The sequence below is a fragment of the Maniola hyperantus genome, chromosome 21 (genome assembly GCF_902806685.2).
Source record: "Maniola hyperantus chromosome 21, iAphHyp1.2, whole genome shotgun sequence".
NCBI classification, from domain to species: Eukaryota; Metazoa; Arthropoda; class Insecta; order Lepidoptera; family Nymphalidae; genus Maniola; species Maniola hyperantus.
In genome coordinates this window covers 5,079,936-5,101,637 of record NC_048556.1, presented here as the reverse complement: position 1 = coordinate 5,101,637, position 21,702 = coordinate 5,079,936, and the positions used below count along the sequence as shown (strand labels likewise).

General features: G+C 37.5%; 3 protein-coding genes across 4 annotated transcripts in view; 1 reads left to right on the top strand and 2 right to left on the bottom strand.

The window, feature by feature from the left end:
• Trmt61 (tRNA methyltransferase 61) overlaps positions 1-10,342 on the bottom strand; it is a 79,146-nt gene extending 68,804 nt beyond the window's left edge. Inside the window, exons 1-4 of the mRNA XM_034980326.2 lie at positions 10,039-10,342; positions 9,222-9,378; positions 8,385-8,527; positions 7,856-7,985 (exon numbers count right to left, since the gene is read on the bottom strand). Coding sequence (XP_034836217.2) covers positions 7,856-7,985; positions 8,385-8,527; positions 9,222-9,378; positions 10,039-10,233 — 625 coding nt within the window. The 5' untranslated portion in view covers positions 10,234-10,342. The remainder of the gene's footprint in view (positions 1-7,855; positions 7,986-8,384; positions 8,528-9,221; positions 9,379-10,038) is intronic.
• Positions 10,343-10,768: 426 nt separating this feature from the next.
• MED24 (mediator complex subunit 24) lies at positions 10,769-13,975 on the top strand. The gene has a single exon (XM_069505938.1). It carries the CDS (start codon positions 10,948-10,950, stop codon positions 13,873-13,875), a length of 2,928 nt encoding a protein of 975 aa, XP_069362039.1. The 5' UTR covers positions 10,769-10,947; the 3' UTR covers positions 13,876-13,975.
• A 259-nt stretch (positions 13,976-14,234) lies between these two features.
• LOC117992381 (PAS domain-containing protein cky-1-like) overlaps positions 14,235-21,702 on the bottom strand; it is a 157,860-nt gene continuing 150,392 nt past the window's right edge. For both annotated transcript variants that reach the window (XM_034980062.2, XM_069505903.1), the window contains exons 10-12: positions 16,573-16,899; positions 15,860-16,470; positions 14,235-15,338 (exon numbers count right to left, since the gene is read on the bottom strand). In XM_034980062.2, the coding sequence (XP_034835953.1) occupies positions 15,292-15,338; positions 15,860-16,470; positions 16,573-16,899 (985 nt within the window). In that variant the 3' untranslated portion in view covers positions 14,235-15,291. The remainder of the gene's footprint in view (positions 15,339-15,859; positions 16,471-16,572; positions 16,900-21,702) is intronic.

The window sequence follows — 21,702 nt, the reverse complement described above, 5'->3', positions numbered from 1 at the left end:
AAATGCTTGTAATAGTGCCGGGGTATCATTAAAAGCCCTTTTTGTTGGGAATGCGTACGCTGCTGATTAAAAGCTGCTTTACGTGTTACATACCAGTAATCTGTTCCTTTTGTTACTTCAAGTACCGTCGGGTGTCGATTAAAATACGTAAAACTTGTGTTAAAACTTCTTCAAAAAGTAAAGTTAATTTTTCAGCATATCTAAGAAAATCAAAGAGTTCGCACGGGATTTTTAAACATCTAAATTCACACGGACTAAATAGCGGGCATCAGCTAGTGAATACATATTTTTAAGTTAACTAGACAATGAAACATTGCAAGATAAATGCAAAGAGACCGTCAAAATCTTACACATAGGAAATACAACTAGTAAAACATAACAAAAAGTATAATTAACACACTTATGAACCACAGATGAGGTTTACAATGAGAACAGTTCATACATTGGTTGACCATTGTTGTACTAACATGATGGAATAGGAGCGAGCGCGTGCCAGACCTTCGTTATTTTATAAAAGCTGAAAGTTTATTTGCGTATTGTCCCCAACACTGGGAGGAATGTTGTTTGGATGTTTGTTTGGATCGTTGTAGCTTTGGGAGATAAGTGATAACAGATAATAAAATGTAAAAAATCTTACGTCAAAGTATAGTCTGTTTTTTTTAATATTTTCTTCGGAATACTATAAAAAATTGCTAGACACTTACTATCATGGCAACCTCCTGTCAGACACCCTTAAAGTTTAAAAGTTATTTCCCAAAGCCACCATGATCCAAACAAACATTCAAACAAACGTTCCTCCCAGTGTTGGAGACAAAACGCAGAAAAGCTTTCAGCTCTTATAAAATATCTAGCTTATGCTCGCGACTTCGTCCGCGTGGACTTTACAAATTTTAAACCCCTATATTTCACCCCTTAGGGGTTGAATTTTCAAAACTCCTTTCTTAGCGGACGCCTACGTCATAATAGCTATCTGCACGGTACAATAGTTTGAGCTGTACGTTGATAGATCAAAGTCAAAGTCAAATGATTTATTCAAAATAGGTAATAAATTACTCTTTTCGATGGTCAGTTGTTGGATTTGTAAGATATAGTGGTGATAATTATTACGCAAACTTAAAACTAAAGCTACGAGGGTTCCAAACGCGCCCAGGTCTGAGAAGAGCCCACAAGAAATTCAGCCGGGTAAAGCCGGATCAGTCAGTCAGTCAGTCAGTCAGTCAGTCAGTCAGTCAGTCAGTCAGTCAGTCAGTCAGTCAGTCAGTCAGTTTTCAATCACCTTTTCCTTTTATATATATTTAGATGAGGGTCTGGCACGCGCTGGCTCTAGCTCTATCACTAAGTGCGCTCCAGCCATTTATTAATAAGACATATTTGGACGTCGGTCGACGGGTGATAAATAAACCTATAGAAATCATGATTCGAACTAAAAGTGTTGTTAGATACGGCTGTTGATACAGTTGAGATATTTAACAGATCCATTGTATCAGATATGTATGGAGTTATGGAGTGAGTGACAAGGCTCGGTGTTGCCGTAATATCGTTCGAGTTGTCAACAAAAGACTTGGTATTTGAAAGCTCAGGCTTTCGACACACTGTACCTAACCTATGAGAAGATAAAAAGTCAGTTAAGTGGCGAAACATTTGTTACGATAGTAGTTTTACAATAAATTGTGCTAATATCTCGTGCTCAAACAAAACAACGAGTAATTTCAGAAGAATCGTTCAGAAATACCAAAATATTATGAATTTCTTCTTTTACGGAAGACATACCTAATATTGGCATTACTTGCCGAACTAAATCTAGAGTAGGTACCATATGTTTTTATTAAAGGTAACTTTTTCTAAAGTGGCAACTCTGGTAATGTTTTGCCATTAGATATAACCAACACCGGATATGAATTTAATCAAATAATAGTTTATTAATTTAATAATTTAATCTACGATAAAGTCTTACAAAAATATTTTTTTATACAAAACTAACTAATTAAATTAGTAAACTAAGTAATTAAGTTTTGCATAGGTCACATAGACACTTCCTAAAACATTCATGTATTGCCAAGCTGATGTTCTTTGAATTATATAATAATTATTTATAATTAGATGATGCCCGCGACTTCGTCCGCGTGGATTTTTTTTCGGGATAAAAAGTAGTCCTTCCCCGGGATGCAAGCTATTTCTGTACCAAATTTCGTCCAAATCGGTTGAACCGTTGAGCCGTGAAAAGCTAGCAGACAGACAGACAGACAGATAGACAGACAGATACACTTTCGCATTTATAATATTAGTATGGATAAGTTTTATATAATAAGTTTTTAAACTAGGGTTTGAATAACGTAATTTTATTTTGTACGATTCTGTTGGTGGTTCAAGAAAAAAAAAACAACAACAATAAGGTCAATGGTTTAGGTACTACTATATTTCCGTGTACATAAGAACATTTCTGCGTGAGAAATGGCTACATCATTTTCATCTAGCGTAAGACATTATTAACATATTAAAATATTGCAAAACATCTCGTGGATATATTATTGTCGTACATCTTCCTTCGTCATATTATAATGCGAAGTGTTACGTATGAGGATTACGTCAATAGTATATTACACCTATTTGCGCGCTCATTATTCTCATATGAACGTGGAAGTATGTTCCTTACATATTTATCTACGTTTGTACGTACTATATCTTATTGCGTTCATATCTAAATATATAAAATGAAAGGTGACTGACTGACTAACCGACTGACTGGTCTATCAACGCACAGCTCAATCTACTGGACGGATCGGGCTGAAATTTGCATGCAGATAGCTATTATATGATTCAACCCCTAAGCTAGTTCTTATTATAAAACTAGCTTATGCTTCACGCATCTTGTACATTGTCATATTTTGTACGATGTGCAAGTAGGTCTCTACATATCAACAATTTCAATATATTTGCAAGTAAACCGTACTCGAATAACTTTTTCTCTCCCACCAGCAATATTTTAAAACATCTTTCCTAAATTTTTTAAAGTCCCCATTCCACATGAAGCTTAGTAAACATTTCAAGATTCTATATTTTACTTTACAATTCCAGCTCAATAATTCGTTCAATTTCCCCGTTAAAATATACTTGAGTAGATTGACCATACTTTTCAGCTGTTGAATGTCCTTGTCTATATTTTTTGCTTTTTTGCAAGTGAATCTTAGACCAGTTCCCTTTTAACGATTTAAGACTTTTTATTTTACCCTGGCGCAGTGATAAGCACTGTGGTCTTGTAAGTGGGAGATCTCGGGTTCAATTCCTGGCAAGGGCAATTTGGGATTTTATCGTTTCAAATAATTATCTCTGATCTGGTTTGGTGGGAGGCTTCGGCCGTCGATAATTACAACCCTACCGGTAAAACCGTCTCGCCAAGCGATTTGGCGTTCCGGTACGATGCCGCGTAGAAACCAATCAGGGGACACGGGTTCAATGAAACTACCATACGCTTTCCAAGTTAGCCCGCTTCCATCTTAGGGTGAGATCTATAGAGCGCACTCTGACTCTACATAGACTTAAGACAGAGTTAAAACGAGACAGAGCTATATCTCTCACATAAATCTGTCTCGTTTTAACTCAATCTTAAGTCTGAGCAAAGTCAAAGTGCGCTCTATAGAAGCCTTAGACTCCATGACCAGGTGAGATCGCAGTCAAATGCTTACTTATATCGGAAAAATCGGTCTTTGGTTCGATTCCCGGGCCGGGCCAAAAAATTAATTATTTATTAGATTTTTCTGTTACTAGCCCGGAGTTAGAAAGTTGGCGGTGTTTCACCCTCGGAGAGCACGTAACGTCGTCGGTCCCGCGTCTAATCTCTCTCAGGTCGTATCGGATTTCTGAGAGTGCACGACTGCACGTATGTTTGCGCACACACTTGTACACTACAACATCTTCCAATCTCAATCAAAATTCGTATCCCCGTTCTCCCCGTTAGCCGTATCCCCGTTAACGGGGACATCGGGATTTTGGCTGCCGTGGCCGAAATTCGGTCGGGAGGACATTTTATTATTATTACCTATCGAAAAAAATATATCATCTTGAACATTTGTGGTCACCCTACCCGTAGTAACTTGTGAGCGCGGTGCGTTAGCGCATCCGTAATTGAGTCCATGTATTTCTCTCGATCCCAATACATTGAACTTAGTTTACGCACGCCAACGAATAAACGACAAACAGAAACGATTATTTTATTTTAAAAGTCAACGATAAACTTGGATTGCTCACATTGTAAGCCGATGCCGGAGGATTATTTGTTTTTAAGAATTTTAATAACTTTTTTTTACAAAGAGAGCAATGGAGAGAAAATGACTAGCATTCTAGCTTACTGTCACTATCTCACTATTCCAGCCTCGTATCACTCGGAATAAGACACCAATTATTAACAGATGGTGCTTAGCACCATCATTCACCCTACAAGTTCACACTTTCCTCCCAAACGTCTTTCCTATCAGCTCCTCTCAACTGCCAACGTCTGTCAGTGCCTAATAAAAATACCTATAAGGTCTCTTTACATACTTTAAAATGATTTGGTATAGTTTATAACCCTGCTGGCTGTTCTAGTGCAAAAAAGAGAAACGCTCAACTACAATAGTATATTAGATCACTAGTAAAAAGTTGCTGTCACCCAACAATAGGGCAACTAGCAGCCTCCATGGAGAAATAACTAAATGTGTCATTGGTTTGTGACCGGCGCGTAGGCACGAGATACGTATCGGGATTTTATAAGGATCTACCAATTAGGCAGTGTTACATAGGGCTGGCGATTCACGAGTTTAGTTTTGTAATTGTAAAACACGGGAAAAAACGGTGGGGTGATTACGTACAACGTTGCAGTAGCGATAGCAACGCGACAGCAGTAGCAATGCAACAGTTCATTTGCTGTCTCTCTTCTTCTTCTTCTTTGCTTTGTGGCTATTGCTGTCTCTCTCTAGCCGCTGTTACGTGTGACGTTTGACAGCAATGATCGCGAGATTTACGCCTGTCGCAAGCCTGTCGCGAGATACGTAATCACCCCGCGGGAATTTAATAGCTTTGATAAAGCTGCTAGTAGGTACCGAGGTTCTCTTTTAAGATAAAAATGACTGTGATAATGATTTAAAAACCTACAACCAACGATCTCTAGGTAATACGCACTCGACACTACACCGTTTTTTGGTGATCATTAGATCAACGCTGATAACAGGCCGCCATTTTTTGAAGCACGTTCGTAGGTGTCAAAAGGTGCGTAAACCCCGCGCTAATTTATAGTCGTTTCGCTACGCGTATATATGACACTAATTTATTTTCACTTTTTAAAATACATTGTATGAGCTTTGTCTACCTGGAGTTTAATAACATCTTTGGGTAAATATTGTTAGGTATACAAAAAAAACTTATTGGCGGAAGCGAACATTTCTGACACTAGTGTCTGATATTGAAATTTGTTGTATGTAGAAACACCAAAAATAGATCTCTAGCACTAATCATAGTCAGTTTTCGGATGTTTGAAAGTTATTTTTAAACAAGCTAAGGTGTCACAATAAGTAGGTATAGTTTTATCATATCACATTTGATGGGAAACGGTTAAGCTTAGCTAATTTTTATCGCATAAAATAAATATCGTAATGTCGGCAGCCCTAAGGTGACATAGGTTAGACGGCCCGCAACTGGATGAATCGATTTTAAATTCGTTATCTAGTTTGGCACTAGCATGTTTAATGAATAGAATCGAATAACTTACAAGCGGATCGGAATAATCGACACTGGGTAATCAGATTGCAATCGATTCTGTCGATTTATAAGGATCTGTGGTTTCCTGCTGCGATAGTTTATCTTTATCTAGATGGTATGTTTAATGTTGCTTACAAATGTTATTTGTTTCATGCATTGAAATTGTAATAATATGTGGAGTGTAACATTGATACTATCTCACGTAGTGGCACAGAATACTCTTTCCGTCTCTAGAGAGGTTCAGCAGACGTTTAAATAAATAGCAACTCTTGCCACGACGCAATAAGGTGCATTTCACCTCGCGCAGCGCTGCGTTTTTAATAAACGCCTCTCTTTCTATCGCGTAAGCTCTTCAGTCTTATATAATAAGACCACAGCGCTTACCACTGCGCCAGGGAGGTCATAGTCCATATATTATATAAAAGGAAAAGGTGACTGACTGACTGACTGATCTATCAACGCACAGCTCAAACTACTGGACAGATCGCGCTGAAATTCGCCATGCAGATAGCTATTATGACGTAGGCATCTGCTAATAAAGGATTTTTCAAAATTCAACCCATAAAGGGGTAAAATAGGGGTTTGAAGTTTGTATGAAAATCTGTCAGTTTGAAGTTAGAAGTTTGAAGTTTTGTAGTTAATATTTTTGCAATTGCTCATATGTTAAAATCTCATTGTTAAAGATCAACCCTGGGTGTAAGGGGTTTAAAATTTGTTTAGGTACTTACTCCACGCAGACGAAGTCGCGGGCATAAGCTAGTTTTAATTATAAAGGTAAAACGAGCAATTAACGAGTCCACTTTGTTTAATACAAATATCTAAGAGTTTACTTATTTAAACGGATTTGTTTGATACGATTAGCATATCAATAAGAAGCGAATAAATCAGCCGGCATTAGACATAATTTATCAGATTCTTGAGAACTCATTTGATTAATAGATTGTTTTACGGTTGTTATGCGAAAACGACAATAATGCATTAAATATGTATGCAAAATCTTTTTTAATATCTATAATACGTCTACAAATATTATAGTATCTTTTATAATTTCACAATACCTAAGGAGGTTAAGGCGCCCCGTTCTGGAAATCATTGGTAGATATATATAATATTCCAATGATGTATATATAATAGGTTATACGTATTGGCTATTACTCATGTATATAGTATGGCAGTATTTCAAAGTCAAAGTCAAATGATTAATTTAAAATAGGTAATAAATTACTGTTTTTGATGGTCTGGTGTTAGATTTGTAAGATAATATTGTGGTGACAATTATTACGCAAACTTAAAACTAAAGCTACGAGGGTTCCAAACGCGCCCAGGTCTGAGAAGAGCCCACAACAAACTCAGCCGGGTATTCTTTTTATTATCACCACTTTAAAAAATTATTGAAACTTATTAGAACTATCACTTATTAGAAATCACGTCATGCATTGCCAGACACGTTTAAACATTTAGGTACAATTTATTTAACTTTAAGGGCGTCTGGCAGGGGGTTGCCACCATACTAAGCGCCTGGCAATGCATGACGTGATTTCTAATACTATTTCGAAGATAATATAAAAAAATTGACATTTTACTTTGACGTAAGACTGCTTACACCTTTATTACCTGTTATCTCCTAAAGCCACTATGATCCAAACTTCATAGTCGCGGATCGTTCCTCCCTGTATTGGGGACAAATGCAGAGAAACTTTCAGCTTTTATAAAATAACAAAGGTCTGACACGCGCTGGCTCTTTCTCTATTATTTCTTGTGCTCCATAGATTATCGCCAGATAGTTAATTTTTCGCAAACATATTTTAACACTGCTCACTTTAATATTAACCCAGCAGTATTAACATTAGCAGTCACCAACTTATTTATATTTCGCACGATTTATTATATCCCAACTAAATGATGCCCGCGACTTCGTTCGCGTGGATTAAGGATTTTCAAAAATCCCGTGGGAACTACTTAATTTTCCGGTATAAAAAGTAGCCTATGTAGCCCCGGGATGTAAGCTAACTCCGTACTTCGTTTCATCAAAATCGGTTTTACTGTTGGACCGTGAAAAGCTAGCAGACAGACAGACAGACACACTTTCATATTTATAAAATTAGTATGGATTAAAACTGCTTACCATTATCTTTAATAGCCGCGACAGCATGAGGTATGCCAGCCCAAGGTTTGGGCAAGTCTAGGAATACAGCGTCCGCTTTCCCGTTAAGTTCGTCTCCGAAGCCATCTTCCAGAACGTCTCTGTGGCGAGCCTAATTTGTAAAAGACAAAAAATGGGTAAAGGCACTATTTAATGCCCCAAAATATGTCAAGGTTACTTCCGTCAATTGCAATTAGAGTCTCGATAGCTCGACGGTTGAAGGAGTGGGCTGAAAACCAAAAAGTCGCCGGTTCAAACCCCTGTACCCATTGCCAGTACCAGTGCCAATACCATTACCGTTGCCAACGCAAGCACGTTGCATGACGTCATAAGCCAGGTTTCAGATGTTTCCGACGGGTTGTACATTTGATACATTATGATAATGAATCGTAATATCAGAGAGATCGTAGAGTTCAAAATTTCACGTTGTAGCGTGCGGAAATCTCCGCACCAAATTTCACTAGATTAAAGATTTGTCTTTAACCATTATGTATTAGGCTTAGTTTCTTACAGTGACAAATTCTGCAAGTCCATGCTCCTCAAATTCTTCTTGCGCAACCTTTGCTCTGTGGTCATGAAAATCAAACGTGTGGATGTGCCCATGTGGTCGTATGCGGCGAATGAGAGCATGCGTTAACGACCCACTGCCCGTGCCTGTTGTGCAAAATAATCACATCAAAGAAAAATTACACAACGATGACGATTTGACGACCTCCCTGGCGCAGTGGTGAGCGCTGTGGTCTTATTAGTGGAAGGTTCCAGGTTCGATTCACGGAATGGGTTTGGAATTCCATAATTTCAAAATTTTCTCTAGTTTGGTCAGGTAGGAGACTTTGACTGTGGCTATTTGCCACCCGAACAATAAGGCCATGCCGCCAAGCAATTTGGCGTTCCAGTACGATGCCGCGTAGAAACCGGTAAAGAGCATGGATTTAATAAAACTGCCGTTAGATTGCATCATCGCTTACCACCAGATGAAATCACAGTAAAGGATTAATTTGTAATGGAATAACAAAAAATTTAAAAGATTTTTACATTCTATAATTATTATTTCTGTCTTTGTTTTTTCTTTATTTTAATTACTTATATTAAAATTGATTAGGTTTACAAAAAAAGTACTTTTTTCATTTATTTTCAGTGCAAATATGGTTATATACAATCTCTATATAAAAAAATGAATCGCTAAATGTGTTGCTGATCGCAAATCTCGAGAACAGCTGAACCGATTTCGCTAATTCTTTTCGCTTAAGTACGGGGATGGTTCTTACGGAGAGAAAAATTTACAAAAATTTGATTCGATTGTTAGACGGTGCAAAGTTCGCCGGGGCAGCTAGTTTTAAATAATTACCAGCTTCTACAACAATGCATCCAGGGACCAAGTCAAGCTGCAGAAGTATCATACTAATGTCCGGAGTATAAATGATCTGTGTCCGATGTGGAAGAGTCAGCGACCAGAGCTCTGGTGTTGGTTGCAGTACGTGACCCCAGCCTTTTGATAGCTCAACCTGCATAGTTTTGTAAAGTAAGGGCCAAATACTCATGACTTGCTGATCAGTCTTGGTTAAGGACACATGCCATTGAATATAAGAACTTACGTAGGTACTCTGACATACCTACACTCTATTTATTAATCAAAACATAGTAGTTTTAAAAACACAGTTCAGCTTGCCTATTAATGATACCTACTCAAAAAATATAGCAAGTAACAGGAATTAGAGGAAATAATTAAAGTTTTAAGTACCTATTTCACTAAGTACCTACCTACTTACTTAGATTTATAAACACAACTAGCTGATGCCCGCGACTTGGCCCGCGTGGAATAAGTTTTTTAAAAATCCAGTGGGAACTCTTTGATTTTTTCGGGAGTAGCCTATGTCACTCTCCAGGTCTTTATCTACACCCATGCAAATCACGTCAAACCAACAAACAAACACACTTTCGCATTTATATAAGGGTTTATTTTTAGAACTCATCAGCTGTAGCACATCTTTGGCAAAAGAAAATACTGTGAGGCAACCGGTACCTACATCAAAACACGCTCTGAGAAATATGAAGTTAACCACAAACCTGCAGTAAAGCTCTTGTTGAGTTTGAAATAAACTGAGATACTTATAGGCATATTTGTTTGTAGTTCTTAATAGAGACGTAAGAAATGATGAACTTACTCTGCTGCCATATTCTGATCCTATAAGATTTCTAACTTTAAGTGCACCAAAAGTTGTTTGGTAAACATTTTCTACCATTTCACCTTTTTTGTTTTTAATTTCCGGTCTGACTTCTATAGCATGGAGATTATTGCTTAGATAAAGAATTACTGTATCACCTTCATCAATCTTTTCTTTATAATTTCTGAAACTCATTTTAATTAGGAATTTTATAGGCGTTCAAGATTTTGTAAATATTTACGATACTTAAAATCTTAATAACATGTGGTTTTGACTTTGACGTTCACCGTTCACGTGACAATTGACATTTTGCGTGCGACCAACTACAGTGAAGTTGCGTTTTGTTGCAAAAACGTAGAACTACTCTTTGTTTTGTTGTTCATATTGTAATTAGCAATTTATAAAATGCGACTTAGTACGCATGGATACGACATGCATCCACACATGCATGAAACGGAGAGTGACATAAGCCTAAGCTACTTGTTATTCCGGAAAATCGAAGAGTTCCCACGGGATTTTTGAAACCTAAATCTATGCGGACAAATTCGTGGGCTAGTATTTTAATAAACGTCTGTAGTCCAATTTTGTATTTCTAGGTCCATGGTATGAAGTGATTCAAGTGAAGACAAAGCTCAAAAAAGCTAGAATCCAGAGCCGTATAACCAGTTTAAAAAAAGTTGTTCCAATGACATTTGTTAAATTCATATATTTACTCTTTGGTTAAATTGTTTTGGTTGGTACAAAAATGTTTTCTTTTTTTAACATTTTTACGATTTTAGTGAATTCTTAACTAATTTTGTGCCTAAATTGGATTTGTAGACCCGAGTTTAAGTGGTTATTGTGCAAGTGGATATACTTTATTATGAAATATACATTCGTTCAGTAAACTTTCGTGTAAAATAAAATAAAATGGATGCATCTAAAATTACAAGTAAAACTAGCTCGCTGAAGGCTCTTATATTGAAAGCGTGGCGTGAAAGATGGACCGATATACAGTGGGGTATAAACATCAAGACCATACTACCCAGAGGCGTAAGTGGAGATTTATATAACCTAGCCGATTGTATACTCCAACAAGCCATGGTAGGTTGTGGAGCTAACCAGCTAGTTATTTCATATTTGAAGCACTCCCTGGCTTCCCACTTGGTATCCTATGCGGCTGTGTTGCAGAGAATAGCGAAATTCGACGCTTTTCATAAGCCTCATTGTATTCTAAGTCTACTGGAGTTTCTAGAAGGTTTCCTTGATAGCATAACATGTCGCAGCAAGATGGAAGAAGAAATACTAACTTTTGCAGTCTCATCTATAATTTTCTGGCTGCTCCAGGTGTACCATTATTCACTTAGCAAATATCCATCCTCAAATCCAATCCAGAGTCAGGAACTCTTGGAAAAGTCTACATCTCTTCTTAATTCTATAGTTCATTCAGATTTTCTGCTAGCTATGTTTTATTTAGCCAAGCAACATGACCAAGACGAGTATAGTGAGGTCACAAAGAAATGTCAAGAGATCACAGCATTTATGATGATGAACACACAGTTCAAAGCCCCGGTAACTATACATGATACTTTGCAAAAGATCTGTAACATGGATATTGATAAAGTAGCTCCTTTAAATAATAAGCCTGAGACTGTTACTCATTGCTTACAAGCCTTGATAGCGGTGACTGTTTTGGCCAGCCCTAGCGCTGAGTTGCAGCAACTGTCAAGCCAGTTAATTATGATACAAAGGATAAAAAGTTACTCATTATCTAGATTTTATAGCGAGCTAATTCGAGCATGTTTTATATCTCTAAATGATGCAAGTAAGGATGCATCCAAGCAAGCATTGTGGGCTGCCTTTACATTCCTCAAATTACCACAGCTTATAAATTACATTCACAACATGTGTGGTACACTCAATAAAGATGGAGAATACTCAGTGGAAGTTGTTGAAGCATTTGAAAAACTTTTACAATCAACTCCTCTGCTTGATATAGTTGATGCAAAGAACTCATGTAACAGTATTGTATCTCTTTTAGAACCTCTAGTTAAGTTGAATATTGTATCGGAAACCCACTTTTCTTATTTCAAGCAGAAAAGAGAGAGTAAGGATATCAAACTACAAAAGTTAGAACCAACAGGTTTGCAAGGTTCTGTACCATCATTCATAACCCGGGCGGAACCTACCTTAGCTGGAATTCTTAAAACAATGGGAGGAGATTCTCATAAAACACAGGAATCCCTGTATGCAATGCTTTGCCAAATTGTTGGTGGTACAACATTAGATACAATTTTAGCTGTAGCCACTGTTGAAGGGAAATTAAAACTGTTTGTATCACGATTGATTAAGTTTAATGAATTTGCTCTAATAGCTGCCAGTGAGAAAGGTGCATCTCAGTCAAAAGTTTACATATTTGACATTTCATTTTTGATACTTTGCTCTATTGTACAAGATTATGGAGCTGACGCAGTGCTAGATGAAAATGGGGACTCCTTCTTTGAGCAGTGGGTAAGAGAGTGTATGGCACAAAAAGGTGTCCACAAATCACCAGATCAAATTTTGCAAAAATGCGACATGCAGTTGGTAGATATTTTTATTCACCATCTTAGTGCTCCCGACTTCGATTTCAAGAATACTAATTTAAAACCACATGATCTGTGTGTGAATGTTAGTGGTGTTGTAAAAGAAATCTTATTCGCTTGGGAACAAGGATCAATTTCTGCCGCAGATGTTAAACGCATGTTGGACTCATTGCGGCAGAAGATGGCTTCATTAGCAGTGTGTGCCTCAGTTTGGCTCTGTTCATACATCAATGTTGTGCACCAAGATGCCTTTTTAAAGCCATTGAATATGGTTCAGCAGTTTTTGACACCACCAACAGACGTTGAAATGGCTCAAATCGATAATTTTAAAGAGAGAGCTGTTTTAATGTCCCAAATAATTCGGAAGATGCAGTTCGATATTCAGCCTCCATCGATAACTAAATCTAAAATAATGCCTTTTTCTCATAGTATCATATCCAGGCAACCAATACTAGAACAGTTGCAAACTGTATGGGAGGATATTAAAACTAGAGGGTACTTACACATTGATGCTACAGTCATAGTTGAGAGCCTTCTCAATACAGCAGGTCCGGTGTGGTTTGTGACTAATTTAGTTAAAGAAACCCTTAAATTCCGCTATCAGAACGATTTAGATAGATCTGTGGATATTGTGTTGGCAATGTTCTACTTTGATATAGAAAAGTGTACTGAAGCTCTTTTGCTTCATGTCCTTCCACAGTACCTTTATAATGCTAAGTTATGTGAGGATTTAGTGGAACCACAGTCAGCCGTTCTGGCAAAACTATCTGTGTATTGCATATATGCAGCTCTTGAAAACAGCATGTCAAATAGAGTTCATCCGTCTAGAAAACGTCGGCATGACGATTCAGAAGATATAGAAATGAGTGCTTCTAGTAAATTAAGGAGATTGAACGATAATTCATCTGACACATCTATGTATTTCTCTCAAGGTCTGAGCTCTAGTATAATAATAAAGGAACCTCTTCAGTCATCTTTAGAGATGCTGTATAAATCGTTTTTACAATTAGCAGGAAAGAATGGTGAAGTTACACCACAGACCCAATTTATTTTTGAATTTCTTTTGTATGCAGTCCAGTGTGGGCAAGAGAGAGCACAAGTGATATTACAGAAGATGCCCAGCGAAATTGTATCCACATTAATAAAGGCACTACCTGATAATTTTAATACTGGACTTATTTTAAGACTGTATGATTTGTCTACACCATATGGTAGGAAAGATACTGCTAGAGATCTTTGTTTGTTAAGAAATATGCGCCTTAGGCCTGAGTAAATAAGTGTTAAATTAGAAATTTGATTTTATATTAACATTTAATATAAACATAATATGATAATATAATTTTTATTAATACATATTTTAAGGAAAAATGAAAGGCTGTTTAATTATTATCTGTTTTATTGCTGATTTTCTTAATAAAATACTTAGCTGGCAATCAGACATTAACTAAATTAATTTACAATACTACCCAAATTTTTAAAGTCAGGTAAAAATATTCAACAATTTAAATAATCTTATTTTAAACGTTAAAATCTAATAGTGGACGGATGGATTTGATGAAATGTAAGTACACACAGATTAACCAAATACAAACTTATTTATTTATTTTATTTTTATTATTCATGTACCAAACTTAGTACAACAATAAAAAAAAATACTTTGAAATATGTAGGTAGGTACTTCTTAGATAGTTAAAAAAATCTCATTGCACAAAAATCTGTAAAATATAACTTTCGCAACGTATAAAAGATCTGATTTCGCTTTTTTATATTACTTTTTAATTTTTTAAACTACTTAATATTTTTTATTATTATTTAACAATTGCATAGTCACCCTGTAATAGTTTGACTTTTTCTTTTCAATATACAAACGAAGCGCGCGCCTCCTAATAGTGTAAAGAACACAAAGTTGTAAATATTCACAAAATACTGTCATCCTCACCTGTCAACTAGTTTAATTACTTAAATACCTAATTAAAAGTTTTCTTAAATTATTTACACAAAATATACAATTTACTAACTATATTAATAATCACATTTCATGTGATGGTAAGTATTTGTACAAGTTTAAATAATTTTACAAATTCTTAAAAACACATAGATCACAGGAGAGTTCCAGAACATTTACCACTAAAGGCTTAGACAGACATAAGGCACGTTGTCGAGAACGCGCGATGCGCACTTGTTGTCTGCTCGGGCCTTTATTATATGTACAATCTATGCGGTACCCGTGGTACAGCCAGCCGTCCGGATGACCGCAGCAAGCGCAAGAAAGAAAGGCAATACTGCCGACCTATTTCTAAAGAATTGCTCCAAAATTTAGTATTGCCAAAAACATGGGAATTCAGAAAAACAAATGTTTCTAGCTATGTAGGATCAAACTAAGAACTGAAAAACTTGGTCCTATGTAGCATTCTTCTTTAGAAACATCAGTTTTTGAAAACTCCCATTTATAGTTTTTGAAAGTAGCCTCTTTATAGAAAAATTACGACAGCAGGTATGTATGATCGTACTATTGCACCTGCCGTCGCGTCGCTCGGTTGGTATTGGCCTGCAATCAACCGCACGGCTGGTCGCTTGTTGGATAACCGCATGGTGTGCATTATGGGCATATTTTACTATCTACGAGTATAGGGTAACAACATAATACACTAACATATTAACAGTATAAATTTGATTAATTTAACTATAGTTATAACGCAGGCTTTTTGGCACCCGGTGAATCTGGATGAGGGTGATCTGAAAAAGAAAGGTAAGGTCGTTAAAGAGTTCAGTAAATAGGTAGTTAATGCTTCTGCATAATTTTCTGATATCCCATGTTGCGAGTTCTATGTCAAACTAGCTGAGTTGCGGGCAGCAACTTCGTCCGCGTGGATTTAGGTTTTTAAAAATCCGTGGGAACTCTTTGATTTTCCGAGATAAAAAGTATGCCTAGTTACTCTCCGTCCTTTCAACTATCTCTATGCCAAAAATCAAGTCGATTGGTTACTTAGTTGGGGCGTGAAGGAAGGACAAACAGACAAACAAACACACTTTCGCATGTATAGATTTAAGAAGTAAGTATTAATTTATAGGTAGCGTAGGTAATATAGAAAATACTTATTACTAGACTCTACAATATATCTTATAAATTAGGTAGGTACTTAAAGATACCACGTTTGCGGGTGTGACTGGAGTTATGGAACTTAGAAAAAATTGTTTTTCGATCAACTTAAAATCTTTAGCTGATAAATGGTGAGTTGCGTATTTTGTTAACTTACCCATTTGCCTTCTAAGGGTTTCACCTTCTCTAGTAATATTTTGCTCCGGTGGCGTTCGACTGACCCTCATTGGTAAACTTATTCTATTAGGATTACAATTTTCATCGACCATATTTTCACCATTGTTGGCGAACGTCGTTCTATGATTTCTATTCCAAGTTTGCTGATAGGAACTTTCTGTTGTTATTGTACTACATCTATTGTTAGTATGAGGAACGTATTGTTCTGGGGACCAGTCGAACACAAATGTCTGGCTATAGTTTTGAGAGTAAGCTGACGGCGTTCCAGAAGGAGTTGGAGGAGTTGTTGTCACGTAAGGATTTAAGTCCTGTTGGCAGACGTCAGGGACTTTTTGCAAAGCGGATTCTGACCAAGTCGGGCTGGGATTCCACTGATCCATCATCTCCGTTTCGGTCATGTTAATGTTCTTAGTGCCTGGCCTTCGCGTGGTTATCGATGTCGCTGCGACCGCCACTAAAGTGTCTGCACCGGTATTAGATGAGAAACGTGGTGACAAATTAGTTAAAGGCGTCTTTTCTTCAGATTGCTTTCCTTTCCTTTTGGTACTAGGCTGGGACCTCGTTTCGTCAATCCGTAGATTGTGGTATGCTCTGAAAAAAATAGCTAATGTTACACTAGAGGTTTTATGTCAATGTGATTAACATTTATGACCATTAATAAATAAAGAAAACACTAATGTTAATGCGTCCTACCTGTTTTCCTGTAATGAAACTGAGTAGTCCACAGGTAAATTGTCATGCCTCTCATAAGCGTAATGTATTGGTGTTAGATGTGGAGGAACATGTGGGATGTGAGATTGTAGACCAGCGTTCGGCATCATCACTGGCTGGTTTCCATTTAGACAGACTGGTGGTGCCGTTGTGTATTGCATCGTTGGGGGATACACTTGAATATCAGGCGGAGGTGGGCCATACATTCTAGTTGCTGCTTCGTACGCTAATCCGTAATGCAGTTTGGATTGCACAGCGTAGTAATGGTAGAGCCATGGATTTGCCTTCATCACCGCGGCTTCTGGTTCACTGTTGACAAAAACTTTGATTTAATTATTGAGGTAGGTAAAAGTTTCTTGATAAGTGCCTAACTGTTATTTTTTTATTCGTAAGGATCTTTGTAAAGTTGATAGGTATGCAGGTCATTTCAGGGAGCATCTTACAAATAAATTATCGCGTTTAATTTTTCTCTTTTTCATTACAATTTCATGTTCTTGTATAAGTCATGTCAGTCTATAATAGTTTCTGCAAATAATGCCACTATGCTGATTCTTTGCTCAAAGATGAGTCAGTCTTTGGTTCTTCTGGGTAAACACTAGCAAAAGATGTGGTATGTGATAAGAATAATGAAACGCTACACATGAAACATGATTATTTGTTTAAATCCCATTTTATTATAGGAAAGAATCGCATATCACAGTACCTACGACTTAGTTACATGCTTTGCCCATTAGTAGGAACGGGGAATGGGGTCCACTAAAGTTTAATGTTTATATTAAGTAGTGCTGCGGACCTATGTGCCTTGTATGTGAAAATTATTTCACAATTGATAAGGCAATGTAGGAAAATGTAGCGTATTAAGTTTCGATTCAAATTATTACTGTAGATAAGGCGGTAATCGTTTAGCGGTTAAGGTTGAACAGATATTTAACTGATACAAGTTACACACATACAAGTGGAGTGGAATTTACTGTGGGTATGATCTGATGAGAGGTCTTCGGGTTTATCGATCGGAACTACTAACATGCTACTAATGCAGTAGGTAAGCAGGACGTTTTAGAAGCTTGGTCCAATATATTCAGAGCTAGATGATGCCCGCGACTTCGTCCGCGTGGATTTAGGTTTTTTAAATTCCCGTGGGAACTCTTTAATTTTCCGGGATAAAAAGTAGCCTATGTCCTTCCCCGGGATATAAGCTAACTCTGTACCAAATTTCATCAAACTCAGTTGAACGGTTGGGCCGTGAAAAGCTATCAGACAGACGGACACACTTTCGCATTTATAATATTAGTATGGATTTTAAACGTTCGTGAATCGTGACATATTGTAGGAGATAGTTAAGCGTAAGTAGGTAATTAGGCAGGTCGAGATGGTAAACAGGGTAGGGGGGGGGGGCACGCCCGCGCTCGCCTGCACTGGGTTAGCGCGGGTGTGCAGGGCGTCCAAACCCTGATTGCCATATCGAACTGTCGCAGACTATACCTGCCTGTAAACAATACAGATGTACGTTTTATTGAAACAATACTGGTAATTGACGCCATCGCTAAAGCATTAAATTTGTAAGTCCCAATGTAACCTTTAAGTTAACTCAAGCTTTGAGGTAACCTTTTGTAGATAGTGGATTCAGGGAAATGTCACATACTTGGACTGAAGTCCTGGACCTAACGTACAGTGGTGAACAAAAGTACTTAACGAAATTGGTATCTATATTACCTACATACCTGTGTATTACAAAAGTGTTAGATTTTAGACCCGCTCTTTTCATTCTACATATCTCACACCCGGCTTTACTCACGCAGGTGTTTTAGTTGTCGTAAGCCCGACTATTCATTCAGACGATTCAAACCCATCCGGGGTCCTTTTTCCCTTAAAAAAACCGCCCTTTTTAGTTGTGTAGGTACGTGGTTTCTAAAGAAAAGGCCGATTTTAATTTAATTCGTTTGTTTATCCGGTTGTTTAGCTACCAATAACATTGTATTCATAACAAGCGGTGATACTAGTGGTTAAGACGTTAGCCCTCCTATTCGGGGGGTCAGGGGTTCGCTCTCGGGCACGCACCTTTAACTTTTCGGTGTTATGAGCTGTTCAATCATATCTTATTTGCTTTAACGGTGAAAAAAAAGCATCGTGAGGAAACTTGCATGCCTAAGAGTTCTTCATACCTAATGTCCTCAAAGGTGTGTGAAGTCTGCCCATTCTGAGGCTTCTCATTCTGAGGGGAGACCTGTGCTCAGTTGTGAGCCAATGATGGGACAGATGATGGTCCCCCTCAAAGAGGTCCGCGCGGGCCGCAGTCCGCGCAGCGCGCATGCTCATTCGCGCCGCGTCACGAGCAGAGGCCCTTTGAAAAAGGACCCCGGATGGGTTCGAAACTAGTCGGACTTACTTCGACTATAGTTAATCACGTGAGTCTAACTGGTTTTTAGTTATGTTTATAATGGATATCACTCACGATAGTTCAAACGCTAAAATTCCCAGTACCTATTGATTCAATATACCTATGACCCATTGATTATTGATTCAATTTATTTATATTTATCTAAAGCACCAGTTCGCGACTGTACCTACATCAAAGTTTAAATATAGGTATTTTGGCCGACGACAAATCGCTTAGCATTCGCGAAGATAACCGAGAATCAAAGGGTAAGGGGATAAGCAGCCGCTTACACACGTTCCGCATAATGAACTTGACCTTCCAACTACCAACTAGGTACCAACTGCTTCTAATCGAACTAATATAGTCTGAGGCCTGGTGGGAAACTTTGTAGAAGTGACTTCACACAAGCTTAATTGGACCCAGTTATGCCAAAATGTACCAACCCACAAGTTGTCAAACAACGTTTAGAAAAAAAATCATAAAATAAGTATTAATACTGAAGCAACTTAAAATGTATTAAAGCTCTAAAGCAAAGAAGCACAAACTGGCGTTTACAACAGTTTATTACATTTAGTTGCATCACCACCAATCTATGAGTTAAGCTATTATGACGTAGACATCCGCTAAGAAAGGATTTTTGAAAATTCAACCGCTGAGGGGATAAAATAGGGGATTGAAATTTGTGTAGTCCATGCGGACGAAGTCACGGGGATTAGGTAGTGTACTATACAAGTGATCAGTACAGCAGTTAAGTGTTAGCCACGTAACTTGTGTATCTATATTAGAAAATGTACTAAGGCTTGTAGTAATATGTGTAGTATAATTAGGGTCCATTTGCCTCTACAACAAGTGCCAACCTTTGCCCCCTTACCTCTACCTAGCACAACCGGAATAGTGTTAGATATTTTAGTAAAACTCAAGTTCTAGGAATTAAAGTAGTTCGCACTTTATAACACCACAAAGTTACACAAGCATCACGCCATTATTTAAATAAAAAGCCGTTAACTGCCAAAAATATTTTTTGAACCATTGTCAAAAACGTGAAAATTTTCAAAAAATAATGTTTCTACAAAAGAATGCTGCGTAGGTCAAAACTAAAAACTATTTCGGTTCTTACCTACTTAAATCTTTTTAAAAGGAAACGAGCGAAAGAGAATAGAAATGCCTGATAACAATTCAAACTTATGATATCTATCAGGTGGGATCAACCATTATATAGACTAGACTGGGTTCCTATACAAAAGGTAGGTAAGGATGGAGAAAGTACTATATTTACCTTACCTACTTAAGTATTAAGAACTCATTCGGTACGTAGATAGTACCTTCTTAAGTTGGTAGGTAGGTACCTTTTTTGAAATGCTAAGCAGGTAATGTCATCGAAGAGCTTATTCGGTTTTTTTAATATCCCTGCAATGCATAGTCAGGCTCGTTATGCATAACCCGGGTTATGGAATAAAATCCGGATTCGTTGCCAATTTGTGCGTCCGCATCGGCATAACGCATAAATCTCCCCGACATGACGTAGGCGGCCCGACATGTTGACAATTTGTTGTCTGCTCCCATTGATCTACGAAACATAAGATATACCTGCCCATCTTCTACTTTAAGCCCTGTATAGCCGACGACAGATTGAGATGGCAATATGAGTTTGAGGCGGGGGGACGCCCCGCACACCCGCACCTCACCCGCGCCGCTCGCACCGGGTTAGGGCGGGGGCTGTGCGGGTCTGCGGGGCGTTCCCTCCCCGATTGCTATCTCAACCTATACTACTATACTGTGTATACTCGTACTATATCTATACTGTGTTATGTTATCCCATACAAATGATAGAGACAAAAATCTCAGTGGGCCCCCATTTTGAGTCACCAACCAATCACAAAGGAAACTATGTTGTTTAATAAATTTCTAAATCATTTAAAAAAAAAGTAAATATATATATGTATACATATTTGTTTAAAACATGGTTTTTGGTCGTGTTTTAAACAGGATGTTTTGGTATGTTAACATTTTTTCGGTATTTTACATTTACTTATGCATTTATGTTGTCGGTTTGTTTGTAAGAGTTGGTGAACTGACGGGGGTGACTTAACCGGCAGTCTCACGATAGTGTGAAATCATTCCTACGATCACGGGGCTTTGGCTGATATTATGTCTATCAATGTATACTTATGTGCTAAGATCTCCATGTCTTTGGTTTTTAATATCAATGTCTGGTCCATATATATTATAGTTTAGATAGGTGGGTATAACATGCTCTTAGTTCTTATGGATTTATAAAGACATTACGACTTGTACGGCTATCCGTAATAAAACTGCCTCAATAAAGGTTATACTGACATAAATAAGGTGCGTACTTACGAACGTACAATAAATAGAATCTAAGCTTCGAGAATACGGTATAAAGTAGGAACTATGCCTATCCATGGGTTTCATTGCGCAACGCACTTGCAGGCTGTTATCGACTTGAAAGATTAGAATAGTCACTGTAAAAAATCGAATAGGTGCCCATCAGGTGGCTTCCAACATCAATGTAGGTGCCTAATTAAATTCAGTAGACTTTGACAAGTAGGTAGGTACCTAATAGATGAAAATAATATTAAAAACCTTTTTTAAATTGTTGAATCATCTATTAGGTACCAAAAATAATAAGTAAATCGTCCAAGGAGAGCGGTGATAGCCTAGTAGTTTATGGACATTGATATAGTTATCTTACTATGAAAATTGATAATACGAAT